This window comes from Cervus elaphus, chromosome 19 (genome assembly GCF_910594005.1).
Source record: "Cervus elaphus chromosome 19, mCerEla1.1, whole genome shotgun sequence".
Taxonomy (NCBI): Eukaryota; Metazoa; Chordata; class Mammalia; order Artiodactyla; family Cervidae; genus Cervus; species Cervus elaphus.
The window spans coordinates 21864168-21878475 of record NC_057833.1 but is presented as its reverse complement, the minus strand read 5'-3'; the positions used below and the strand labels follow the sequence as shown (position 1 = coordinate 21878475).

At 39.1% G+C, this 14308-nt stretch overlaps 1 protein-coding gene across 1 annotated transcript in view; it reads right to left on the bottom strand.

Annotated features, from left to right (window-relative positions):
• Nucleotides 1-1363: 1363 nt before the first annotated feature.
• The window catches only part of LOC122675629 (EGF-like and EMI domain-containing protein 1), a 638499-nt gene continuing 625554 nt past the window's right edge, over nt 1364-14308 (bottom strand). Inside the window, exons 23-24 of the mRNA XM_043874600.1 lie at nt 7515-7643; nt 1364-2621 (exon numbers count right to left, since the gene is read on the bottom strand). Coding sequence (XP_043730535.1) covers nt 2470-2621; nt 7515-7643 — 281 coding nt within the window. The 3' untranslated portion in view covers nt 1364-2469. The remainder of the gene's footprint in view (nt 2622-7514; nt 7644-14308) is intronic.

The window sequence follows — 14308 nt, the reverse complement described above, 5'->3', positions numbered from 1 at the left end:
TATACTTTTCCATCTGTTAAATTAAGATTAACGTTTATTATATGCTGGTCCATGAATGAAATGTCATTGCCTAAATGATTTTTAGACATCTGTTAGTGTCCTCAAAGAGAAAAAACTGGAATATTTTTAGAACAGATGACTTACCACATGACTATTAACTTTTGTAGGGTCCTACTTAAGATTTTTCAAGGTGACTAAAAGTAAAATGGAAACCTTCTGGATTTTAAATATTTTTCTATTTTCTTTTTTGATATGAAAGGGAAATCTATAAAAATTTTGTAAAGAAAAGGGGCTATGGTAACTTGCATTGATTCCTGTTGAATGGTAGAGCTATGAAAGTCAGACTCAGTTTGTCTAAAGGGTCACATGACTGTGTGACTAGTGATTCATGCAATGACTCTGCTTTCCTACTCTTCTAATTAGCTTTAGAGCTTGGGGTGGAAAAGGAGATGAAAAGAGATCATATATGGACTATCTGCCATTTGCCAAGAATTGTGCTTGACATTTTATATATGGCTTCTCATTTATAAAGACTTAAGCAATACAGAGGGCTTCCCTTGTGACTCAGCTGGTAAAGAATCTGTCTGCAATGCGGGAGACCTGAGTTCAGTCCCTGGGTTGGGAAGATCCCCTGGAGAAGGGAAAGGCTACCCATTCCAGTATTCTGGCCTGGAGAATTCCATGGACTGTATAGTCCATGGGGTCACAAAGGGTCAGACTGAGAGACTTTCACTTTATCTTTCAAGTAATACATAAGAAAAAACTCAACCTAAAGAAATCTCTTATTTTTCTTTTTTCCTGCCAAATTGTTTTCTGTCTTACTAAGTGATAAAATCTCTAATAAAAAAGAGAAACCTGGTATCTTGCTTTTCTCCCCTATTTGCAGTCACTGTTTTTTTAAGTCTTGAAATGAAGGGAGTTCAGTGGTAGATGGCAGTGTGAGAAAGAAGGCTGCTTATACTCTTTGCAGGTAAGATGAGGATAGCTGAGAGGAATTTTAAAAATAAAAGGTAAGGAAAATGGCCAAATATTCAGAATAAGGCATCGTTTTCAATTGACTGGATAAAAATAGTTAAAATGACTTTAATCGTAAACATAAAACTTTAATTTCAAATACTATAGATGGAAACTAAAAAAGGATAAGTTGCTTGTAGCTCTTTTAAGACCAAAGCAAATTTAGAAGCAATCCTTGAGGATGTTATCTAATCATACTTTCATATTATTTAATAACAGTAAATTTGACATGGCTGTCTATTGTAGACATGATATATTTCTGTCAACTGTGCTGAGATATAGGAAGATAAATGTTAAGTAAAGATCAGAAACTAGTGAATTGATAACACCAAGCATTTTTCATAAATCCCTGTCAAATCTTTCTCAAGATTTTATTTAAAAGTTTTAAATATTTTATTTAAAATTTTATTTAAGAGCTTTAAATACTATTTTGTGTACATATTGTTTTAAGTCTAATATATAGTCAAGTAATTTCAGTATTCTCTGTTTATCCTATTAGATAACATGAGTGACAACATTTCTAATCAAGAAAATTATTGTTATTTAAAGTGAATTAAGCAGTCATCTGAAATTTTAAACACTTATACACCAGCTGAGAGCAAGAATATAATCATATTTATTGATGTGTCTCTCTGGGGCTCATCACATGGCTCATGCTTACACATGTTATAGAACCAACCTAAATGATGAACAGCTTGGGTCAAGACTACAGTGTGGATTAAAAGCTTACTTCCAATCAGGTCCTGCTCCATATGGGAAATCTGTGGAGCAGGCTAAGCACTTGCCTTGATCAGTTGTATTCACTTTTCCTTCCTGTCTGCTGACCAGTGATGAGGAGAACACCACTAAACATTTTGATGATTCATTGTTAAGTCTGCACGTCATACTTTTACCCTGATCTTTATGTGGCTAAAGTCTTAATAGCCTCCCACACCAAAAGTCATGTTTGAAATACAATACATTAACAATCTGAAGCTGACTTAGCTGTGAAGCAGGATACCGAGAATAAATAGATGAAATTTTAGACATTTCTAAAGAGGATCCAGCTACTTAATGGTCACTGAGGTCTTCAGTGAATAGGTGTGAATATTTCAGTGCAGTCCAACCTGAACTGAAAAGCAGTTCTTACTTCCAAATTTAAATACCTCCTGTGCATATAAAAAAAGAGTTTCATTTATTAGTCCAAAATGTTACTATGATTTGGGACCTTGAAAAAACATTCTCTTTTTCTTGGGCATGTTCTTCAGCGAAAGGAAGTTGGGAAGGGTAGGCTAGAGAATGGAACTTGTGCTTGGAGGCCATAAAGTTGAGACGTCCTGTCTTTCACCTCACAACAGGCGAGGCTGGGCCGAAGATGGTTGAGTAAGTACATTTCTCTGCCAAAGTTAAGATGATGAACCATGGGTGAACCTCAGCAAAATTCTATTCATCCACTGAAAAGCTGTTAGCATTTGGTTACTGAGGATCATCCAAACCATTTTCCTCACAGGTTGGACCCATTCTCTTTGGCGGGCAATTGCAGCGCCCATTAAGAGGGTCACAGTGAGCTGTGTGGACACACTGGCACTTCAGAGAGCAGTTGGGTCCATACTGGCCTGACCTGCATTCTGTGAGGGGAAAAAACAAAAATAAAACCAATTCAAATATGCGTTTCAATCAGTCTTTTTACTACTATTTCTTGGAATTCAATAAGATAATGATAGGCTTGTAAAGAATTCTGGTTAACCATTGATATCTTTTTCCCATGCTAAGAATGTTATATAAGAAAGTAAGGACTTTAATGGGAAACAGGAGGAGGCTGAAGAGTGCTAAGAAAGTCAGTGACAAAATCAAACAGATGAGAAGACGGGACAGCAACTGATATTTTCAAAATGCCTTCTCAAAATTAGATTATTCGATACAGCTTATAGTAGCGCTTTGTGAGGGACAGGAGGAAAATGGATTCGTTGTCTTGAGGTCAGAAAAAGGCAACACTTACCCAGAGAACACAATATATGAAATTTGCCTTTAGGTTGAAAACACAATTACTTGTGCTTATGTTGCTGAAAATGAAATGACTTTAAATTCAACTCTTTCGTCTCTTAACATATGTTGAAAGGATTATAGATCTCACGGAGGATCCTGCTCTATGTACTAAAGGGTTATAACTATCTTTAACTTGAATTGCATTGTGATCACAATCAGGAGAGAAATGAAGAAAAGGAATTAAAAGGTGTTAGCTTTATCAAAATAACAACACATGGACTAAAAAAAAATCCCCCTTCCAAAATCACACCCCAACCTGTGTATTTTGTCTTAGTCTGATATCCAGCAGAGACTTAGCAGAGAATTAACAGGTTCTGTTTCTGAAGGATTGTGAGCTTGGGAAGAAAGCCAAGCCCAACCCATGGAAACAGAAAATGGTTTCACATTTCTTAGGCAGTCAGGCAAGACTGGGAAATAACTCAATTTACCAACGTTTAAGGACCAGAGAAACTTAACTTTGCAATAATAACATTCATCTAGCTCTATGCCATTTTTCAAAATGGGTTCCTAATATATCTTAATTGGCTCTAACAAACACCTGTGAGGTAGGAAAGGTAGTGAGGTAAGCTCTCTCATTCTGGAAAGAGATGAACAAAGGTTTGAATGTCTTAAGGGAACTTCTCAAATGTTAGACCCCTGGAAAACGACAGAGGTGAATTTCTAAATTCTCAAGTGCTCATTCTTTATTCTGCACTACCATGTAGAAAGACACCAGGTATTAAGCACATGGAAAAGAAAGCCCAAATCAGAAAGTGGAAAGCTGGAAGGTAGAAAAAATTAGAGATAGCAATATAAATATAAAGATACAGACACCTAGAGTAGATTCTGAGTCTGTGAGCAAAATTTTGTTAAACATGTCTTTCGGGTCTCAAAATTCTTTTTGCTGGGTTAGAGATTCACCCTTAATATTCCACAAGCAGTGCATGTTTATTTTAATTTTCTTTCTTGGATAATGGAGATAGATTTAGGCATGAGAGGCATAGCTCTCATCTTAATTAACTAGTTGCATTTAAAATACGAGATAAAGGAAAACATATGTCAATTTTACAATTAATCTTTTGACAGAGTTTCAACATGAGCAAACAAATTCAATCTCTTCCTAAATCAAGGAACAACAGGTAGGCAGAAGGAACTCGGGAGGTGATGCAAATAATACTCTGAAATGAATCTTTTTTTTTTTTTAATGATCAAACTTTATGAACAAACAAAGCTGTGTCATTTTGAATTTAACCTAACACACCCACCGCTGCCTAGTGTGTGGAAGGATTACTTAGTTTGGTCTTAAGACCTAGTTTTCTTAGTTTGAAAAAGAGTTATGAGTCAGGATCTCTCCTGAGCTGTTCAGAATCTGATTTTAATTTACAAAAATACCACATTTTCATGTTAATAACGATGTGTATTTAAGACATCTGTTTGAATGTCTGCAAATGTTAATTTACCAAGGGGGTGGGGAAGTAATCCAATAAAAAGCTGCTACATTCTTTTACGAATTAATATTATGGCTGTTTAATAGGTTCTTTACCAGAGTTCAAATTAAAATGAGGTCTTTTATCTTTATAGTGCCTGCATAGACACAGCTGTTCACAGTTAATATCGCAGATGAACTGTGCCTAATTGAAAATAAAAATGCAAATAAAAGAGCCCACAGTACGTCTGTGTAGGCCATAGGTACCCCAAAGAGCTCACAACGAGAGAGGCCTTGAGGTGCCCACCTAGAATTAACAAGTTAATACAAAGCATCCACTGTCACGTGGCAATTTACTTGTGGATGAAAGAGACTATGTGACAGCAAATTCAGTCTATAGAAACTCCATACAGTAAGGTTTTAATTTGCAGCTTGTCCATCAGCTCTCCCGGTTTAGTGGCTAGTTTTAAGTCATTGCTAAATGTTGTTGGATAGAACTTTCTGAAATGATGAAAATGTTCTATACCAAGTTATTCGATACTGTAGCCACTAGTCATATGGCCACTGAGCACTTAAAATGTCACATATGACTGTGGAGGTGAATTTTAAATTAAATTAAATTAAACAGCAATCACTCTGGTTAGTGGACAAGGCAGATAGACAACTGAAAGCAGTTCCTATCCCTTTCTTTTCCTTGAGAGGCAGTATCTAGTGGGGATGTTAAAAGTCTAACTCTAGATCCAGACTGCTTGTTTCAAATCCCTAAGCTCCCATTTACCACCTATTAACCTTGGGCAACTTACTTAACCTTCAGATCCCAGCTTCCTCACCTAGAAAACGGGCATGGTGATAATAGTAAAGGCATCTAGTATAAATGAAAATGCCTGGCTGATAATATGCATTCAATATACATTAATGATTTTCTTGAGGATTTAGATGAAACCACAAATGCTAAGAGCACTGCCTTTTGTGAGCATTTCATTGGAGACTCTGTCCTGTGGCTTCATCATGATGTCATGTAGGTGTTTATTCTGATGAATTTAGTTTAGATGTGACCAAGTTCAGGTGCTTCTGTCTATCATGACTCCATTCAGAAAATGGAGAAAGGAAGCGAGAATGAATTAAAAAAAATTTTGCTGAGGCTATCATGTGCTAGACCTAATTCTAAATGTTTTTGATAAAAGATAAGTAAACATGGATTCGACTCTCAAGAAACTTGTAATGCAGTGAAACACAAGGATTAAAGATACAAATGAAGCAGATTTTCAGGGAAGAAATGTCAATATCAGTAAGCTCCTGAGTTTGAAGATCCAAAGGATTCCTAGTGAATACTCAAAACCTCTTGGCCTTTGTAATTCTGCACAGAAGGGAAGAAGGAGGGGTTGGAAGGAATACAAGACTCTTAATGAGCCACTGGAGATTCCTTATTCTGGACTAGATACAGATGTTTACATATACAGTATCATCTTCCAATAGCATCACCCAAGGCCTGAAGCCAGAGTACCCGGGTTCAGATCTTGGCTCTGCCACTTTGTACTTTCTGTGCCTCCGCTTCCTCATCTGTCAAATGGGAATAAGAACATCAATGATTTCACGGGGTTGTGATGCAGATGAAATAAATATAAGCAAAGTTTAGGGCAGGGCATGGCATTCAAAGCAAGTCGTTTTTATTGCTATTTCTCAGCAGCAAGGTGGGGTGGGGGAGATGGATGTTAGGTGACTAGCACTCTCCTGTAGCGTAGAAGGTTGTTGTATTTATTATGTGTTCAGTCACTAAGTCGTGTCTGACTCTCCGACCCCCTGAACTATATAGCCCACCAGTCTCCTCTGTCAACGGGGTTTTCCAGGCAAGAACCCTAGAGTAGGTTGCCATTTCCTCATTCGGGGATCTTCCCAACCCAGGGATTAAACCTGTGTCTCCTACATTAGCAGACAAATTCTTTACCACTGAGCCACCAGAGAAGCCTGACCTGGAAGGTTACTGAGGCTTTTACATCATGATTGAAATTCTAGATTACAGAATCACAGATTAGTGCTGGAAATGATGTTAGAAATACATAGCCTCAAACCTCCTTTTTTTTTTTTTTTTGCATTTCTTTGCATTGGCAGGCAGATTCTTTACCACTGAGCCACCAGGGAACCATTCTTTTAGTATTCCTTATAATGCTATTTATTTATTTACTATTTCTCCAGAAGATGGTAAGCTTCACTATATTCCCAGTCTTTAAATAGCAAGCACATAATATGTGTACATTTTTTCAAATTGTTACATAATAAATGAATAAGTGAATAAAGGATGGACAAGAGATACTATATGTACAGTTCTAGTGACCTATGAGAATAGGATATGGAACTAATATATAGTTCCTTTTTTAAGGCAAGAACTTTGATTCAGATAAAGTCAAATGACCACTATCATTATATTATCTTTATAATTATTGGGGTTGCTGTAACTATATGCACAAGAGCAAACATAACATAAACTAAAATGAAACTTGGGATTATTTATTGAAAACTATGTGGTTCTGTATTGTTTTGAATTGACCAGGGCTTAATTATATTTGACCATGGCTTAATTTGGACCAGGGCTTAAGAATATTTTATTTCAAACTGAGTAGCCCACTTTCTCACCTATATATCTTCATCCGCATTCATGGCTGTTATTCTGCTGATGAATGCCTAGTTCACATCTTTAATATTTTCATAAAGCCCTTGAATCTGTTTCAGTACCACTGAACCCAATGCATGTCATCCTTTTCAAAGTATTTAATGAAATATTTCTCATTCAAAGCAGAATCCTTTTCCATTGAAGACTAACTGCTTTAGTGGTGTTTTGAGATCCTAAATAGTTTCATTTAGGGGAGAGTAAAAATTTGGACCAATCAGCAATAAGATCAGGACTTATTTTACTGCTTGTAAGAGTGAATTCTTGTCACTTTAGTGTCCACATCAGAAGCTCAGGTGATTATTCCATGTTTGAGATTCAGGTTTACATGTTTCCCACCAGATGGAAAGATCTCACAGTCACTCAGAATTCCCACATCAATGCTTAGAAACACCCTGGCTATACCTTTTTCACACTGGTTGCCATGGAAACCTGCGGGGCAAAGGCACTGTCCACTGGCTACATCACAATTGGCTCCATTTTTGCAGTCACAGATGTGAGCACAATCCAAACCATAAAATCCAGGAAGGCATGCTAGAAAATGGAAATGTCAAAACACTGTTTTGGCTTTAAGAATAAATAAGGTAAAAATTAAAGGATATACTCTAGGTAATCTCTTTCCCGGGACCAAAGAAAGAGACAAGAGGCCCAGAACTGGAAAGCAAGGAAAAATTACATGGAGAAGCAAAGTGACAGTATGTTCGTCATGCAGATTTGTGAATATATCAGTGCCATTCTCAACCACTAGTCTAGAAAAGTCCACAAGAAAATGTAAGATATCTTCAAGTAGATAAAGTTGATTTGCTGTAATGCGTTATAGTCTGACAAAGACTTCATCAAAACCCTCTAATAACCTAAACACCTAAAATAACAATGTTTTCTAACTTCAGATCCAGGCTAACTTTAGCGAGAATTTAAAATTTTTTAAATAAATAAGAGACTATCTGTGGAAGGTGATTCATATAGCTCTTGGTATTTGAAGTCCTGGGGATAGATAATGGAAAGGGATAGAAAGAAAACAGGGGAGGAAAAAGAGGAAGAAAGTAAATAAAAGAGAATATGATGTATATGTATGGAGTTAAGTTAACATCTTATGAAGAAATCATGTTTTAAAGTCAGTGAAACTTAATCTTTAAAAAATTTCTTTAGCTAGCCCATAGAAGTACAATGTAGAACTGTTTCTTAGCAAGTCCAATATAATCTGTTTTTCCTCCATGGTTGGAGGTATTTTTGTGGCTGAACATCAGAAGTAATTGGTTTAGATACCATGTGTCCAAACAAATGCATTCCTTGGAATGCTAAAATTGTCCTCTGCCCAGGGAGATGCTCACCCTGAAGGAGGTATGTGAGAGCTAATTTTGACAGCAAGCAAAGGATTCTCATTTATTACTTGAGTTTTGTCTATGGCTATACTCATTACTCACCAGTGGGAACAGAAGGGGTATGCAATTTCCTTTCCCTTCAATTATCCCCTCTCTCTCTCCCTCTCACTCTTGCTCTTCACACTTTCTTCCTCTCTTTGTGTCTCCCAACCCCCCTTCCCAGGCACCTAGAGTTGGATTTGCCTAGTCTTCAAGTGTGTGACACTTCAGCATAAATGGAGTTACTCAGGACATATTCAACATTAGGAAAAAACTCACATCAGAGAGCAGAAAAAGAAGGTAAAACCAAAGAGATGAGGAATGAATTATTTTGTATGATATACAGTCTTCCATCTTCTAATCTCATTTTAACTCTTAAAAAATGAATAATAAAGGAAGATATAGTACAAGTTTTCTTCTATTTGATCTTATATAATTGTTGTTGACAATACATAAAAAAATCAAATCTCCTCTGTCCATGGGTATTCTCCAGGCGAGAATACTGGAATGGGTTGCCATACCCTCCTCCAGGGGATCCTCCCAACCCAGAGATCCCCCAGGTCTCCTGCATTGCAGGCAGATTCTTTAATTCTTTACCGATTAAGCCACCAGAGACGCCCAGGAATACTGGAATGGGTAGCCTATCTCCTCTCCAAAGGATATTCCTGACCCAGGAATCAAACTGGAGTTTCCTGCATTGCAGGCAGATTTTTTTTTTTTACTAGCTGAGCTACCAGGGAAGCCTCCTTTATCTCCCCTATTTTAATTATATAAAAAAACTGAGCTCATAAATGTTGGTTTGCTCAACTTTTCCTTTTGTCTAAATAATATTATCATTCTTTCATGTCCTTTGGCTTAGAACTTTAGAGTTATCTTTGATTCCTACATCTTCCTCATCTGTATGTCCAAGTCAATTGCCAAAAAGCAGTCAATTGTTCTTCCAACATACTTTTCTGTTCATCGATTTACATTTTGATCCCAGAATAGATTTTTGAAATCCTAGATCATCACGATAGCTTCCTGTGTGGACACAGTCAATGGCTACTTTTCCTAATAGTTAATAATGTATCCATTTTATAGATTTCTTTCACCAGAGGGATGTCCCCTGTCTGCTCAAAATCTTCCTTGGTACCCTACTGTAAGCAGGATGAAATTTGTGGGCTTTGAATAGAAACTTTTTTCCCCTCTTCTGTATCCCTTATTCCAATATTGAAAACAAAACAAACAAAAACTACATGTTGTTTACTTTCATACACCCTAACCCAAGAAATATCAGAGTGCTGGCAATAATTCTAAACCTAGAAAGGCTTACTAGAATTTGTTTCTGTGAAATATGTTTTCTAGAGCCTAAAGACAGGTTGAAACAAGTGGAAACAATTTTAAATATTGTTAATATCACTGTGCTGTGTTTAGTCGCTCAGCTGTGTCTGAGTCTTTGTGACCCCACAGACTGTAGTCTGCCAGGCTCCTCTGTCTATGGGGATTCTCCAGGCAAGAATATTGGAATGGGCTGCCATTTCCTTCTCCAGGGAATCTTCCCAAGCCAGGGATCCAATCCAGGTCTCCTGCATTGAAGGTGGATTCTTTACCATCTGAGCCACCAACTACAGAGGCTTTAAAAAAGACTTGATTTGTAAGTAATTAATGTTCATCAGCTTTTACAACATGCATGCATACGTGCATGCTAAGTAGCTTCAGCATGTCCAACTCTTTGCAACCCTATGGACTGTAACCCACTAGTCTCCTCTGTCCGTGGGATTCTCCAGGAAAGAATACTGAAGTGGGTTGCCATGCCCTCCTCCATGGGATCATCCCGACCCAGGAATCAAACCTACATCTCTTATGTCTCCTGCATTGGCAGGTGGGTAATTGCCCACTAGTGCCACCTGTGAAGCCTTTTACAACATGCCTCAGTGCTAAATGCTTCCAAGTATCTTCTTATTTAATCCTAATGATGACCTTTTAAGGTGAGTTTATTATTATCTTCATTTTACATATGATAAAAACTGAAACTTATAAAAATTTTGTTTATACATATTTTATATGGCAGAGGCAGGCCATATACAACTATTCTAGAGACTAAGCTCTCACATCTTAATCTCTTAGCTGTATTGTCCATCAGGGTTCTCTGATGTCAAAGACAAATTATGGCAGAATTCTCCCTTTTCCTAGTTTAGTTGAAAATATAGAGTCCGGGAGGAGGAGCCAAGATGGCGGAGGAGTAGGACGGGGAGACCACTTTCTCTCCTACAAATTCATCAAAAGAATAACTGAATGCAGAGCAAACCTCACAAAACAACTTCTGATCGCTAGCTGAGGTCATCAGGCGCCCAGAAAAGCAGACCATTGTCTTCGAAAGGAGGTAGGACAAAATATAAAAGATAAAAAGTGAGACAAAAGAGCTAAGGACGGAGACCCGTCCTGGGAAGGGAGTCTTAGGCGGCCTTGCTTGGGCTAGGGTCCGGGCCTGAGTGCCCTGAGGACAATCGGAGGGAGCTTCTGTGAGGTGCCAACTTGAACTGTGGGAGACCAAAAGAGAGAAAATTAACCGGCCGGAACACACTGCCGGCCGTTCGCAGAAAAAAGGGACGGAGAAAGTCCCAAGAAGAGGTCGCAGGCTGCGGACCCGCCCAGCCCCGCCAGAGGCAGGAGGCAAGGGGGAGGGGAAGGTCGCGGCGAGACACAGGGCGCAGGCACCCGACCGGCGCGGGCGGGGACTGGGGCTGGGGACACAGAGGGCGGAAGGCGCGCGCACCCGACTGGCGTCAGCGGAAACTGAGACTGGGTCCGCGGAAGGGAGTGAGTGTGCCACACCTGGGGATAGTGCGCCCATCAAGCCCCTCGCTGCCTGGACCGCTCTGACGGGGAAGGCACAGAGAGCAGGCGCAGCTTTTCCTTCCGCGCTTTTGAGTAACACCCGAGGGCTGGAACCTAGCGCAGCGCGGGGCGCGCTCCATATAGAACAGCCGGGAGCCTGAGCAGCGCAGACGGAGAAAGCAGCGTCAGCCCCTCCCGGCAGCGCCAGCCCGCCCCCGCAGGGCCAGCCCCTCCCCGCAGCGTCAGCCCCGCCCCGCAGCGCCAGCCCATCCCCGCAGCGTCAGCCCCTCCCAGCAGCGCAACGGAACTAGCTAACTGAATAAGAGCCCACCTCTGCCCGCCTGTGTCAGGGCAGAAATGAGGCTCTGAAGAGACCGGCAAACAGAAGCCAAATAAACAAAGGGAACCGCTTCAGAAGGGACTGGTGCAACAGATTAAAATCCCTGTAGAAAACACCGACTTCACCGGAAGGGCCCTGTAGATATCGAGAAGTGTAAGCTGGAACGAGGAGCTATCTGAAACTGAGCCGAACCCACACTGACCGCAGCAGCTCCAGAGAAACTCCTAGATATATTTTTACTTTTTTTTTTCTAAGTAAGGAAAAAAAAAAAAAAATTTTTTTTTCTTTTTATATTTTTTCTTTTTTATTTTTTCTCTTTTATTTTCCTTTAAAATTCCCTATTACTCCCCCATTACTCCTTAACTTTCATTTACATAGATTTTTACGATTTTTTTAATTAGGGGGAAAAAAATTTTTTTTTTTCTTTCTTTCTTTTTTTTTTTTTTTGTTTTTTTTTCTTTTTTTCTTTTTCTTTTTTTTCTTTTTTCTTCTTTTTTTTCCTTTCCATTTTCTCTTTTATTTTCTATTTTTCTTTTTCTCTTATTTCTTTTAAAGTCCTCTAGTACTCCTCTACTACTCTTCATTTTCATTTTCACTACACTATAACCTTACCAAAAAAAAAAAAAAAAGAGAAGCCCTATCTTTAAACCAAAGATTATTCTCTCCCAATCTTGACTCTCTGTTTTCTACCTCAGAACACCTCTATTTCCTCCTTTCCCCTTCTCTTCCCAATCCAATTCTGTGAATCCTTGTAGGTGTCTGAGATACGGAGAACACTCTGGGAACAGACAGCTGCGTAGATCTGTCTCTCTCCTCTTGAGTCCCCCTTTTTCTCCTCCTGCTCATCTCTATCTCCCTCCTCCCTTTTCTCCTGTTCATGTAACTCTGTGAACCTCTCTGGGTGTCCCTAACAGGGGAGACTCTTTTCGCCATTAACCTAGAAGTTTTATTATCAGTGCTGTATAGTTGGAGAAGTCCTGAGACTACAGGAAGAATAAAACTGAAATCCAGAGGCAGGAAACTTAAGCCCAAACCTGAGAACACCAGAAAACTCCTGACTACATGGAACTTTAAGCAATAAGTGACCGTCCAAAAGCCTCCACACCTGCACTGAAACCAACCACCACCCAAGAGCCAGTAAGTTTTAGAGCAAGACATACCACGCAAATTCTCCAGCAACACAGGAACATAGCCCCGAATGTCAACATACAGGCTGCCCAAGGTGACACCTAACACATAGACCCATCTCAAAACTCATTACTGGGCGCTCCATTGCTCTCCAAAAAGAAGAAATCAAGTTCCACGCACCAGTACACTGACGCAAGCTTCCCTAACCGGGAAACCTTGACAAGCCAATCGTCTAACCCCACCCACTGGGTAAATCCTCCACAATAAAAAGGAACCACAGACCTCCAGAATACAGAAAGTCCACTCCAGACACAGCAATCTAAACAAGATGAAAAGGCAAAGAAATACCCAACAGGTAAAGGAACATGAAAAATGCCCACCAAGTCAAACAAAAGAGGAGGAGATAGGGAATCTACCTGAAAAAGAATTTAGAATAATGATAATAAAAATGATCCAAAATCTTGAAAACAAAATGGAGTTACAGATAAATAGCCTGGAGACAAAGATTGAAAAGATACAAGAATTGTTTAATAAAGACCTAGAAGAAATAAAAAAGAGTCAATTAAAAATGAACAATGCAATGAATGAGATCAAAAACACTTTGGAGGGAACCAAGAGTAGAATAACGGAGGCAGAAGATAGGATAAGTGAGGTAGAAGATAAAATGGTGGAAATAAATGAAGCAGAGAGGAAAAAAGAAAAAAGGATCAAAAGAAATGAGGACAACCTCAGGGACCTCTGGGACACTGTGAAACGCCCCAACATTCGAATCATAGGAGTTCCAGAAGAAGAAGACAAAAAGAAAGGCCATGAGAAAATACTCGAGGAGATAATAGCTGAAAACTTCCCTAAAATGGGGAAGGAAATAGCCACTCAAGTCCAAGAAACCCAGAGAGTCCCAAACAGGATAAACCCAAGGCGAAACACCCCAAGACACATATTAATCAAACTAACAAAGATCAAACACAAAGAACAAATATTAAAAGCAGCAAGGGAAAAACAACAAATAACACACAAAGGGATTCCCATAAGGATAACAGCTGACCTATCAATAGAAACCCTCCAGGCCAGAAGGGAATGGCAGGACGTACTGAAAGTAATGAAAGAGAATAACCTACAACCTAGATTACTGTATCCAGCAAGGATCTCATTCAGATATGAAGGAGAACTCAAAAGCTTTACAGATAAGCAAAAGCTGAGAGAATTCAGCACCACCAAACCAGCTCTTCAACAAATGCTAAAGGATCTTCTCTAGACAGGAAATGCAGAAAGGTTGTATAAACGTGAACCCAAAACAACAAAGTAAATGGCAACGGGACCACACCTATCAATAATTACCTTAAATGTAAATGGGTTGAATGCCCCAACCAAAAGACAAAGATTGGCTGAATGGATACAAAAACAAGACCCCCATATATGCTGTCTACAAGAGACCCACCTCAAAACAAGAGACACATACAGACTAAAAGTGAAGGGCTGGAAAAAAATATTTCATGCAAATGGAGACCAAAAGAAAGCAGGAGTCGCAATACTCATATCAGATAAAATAGACT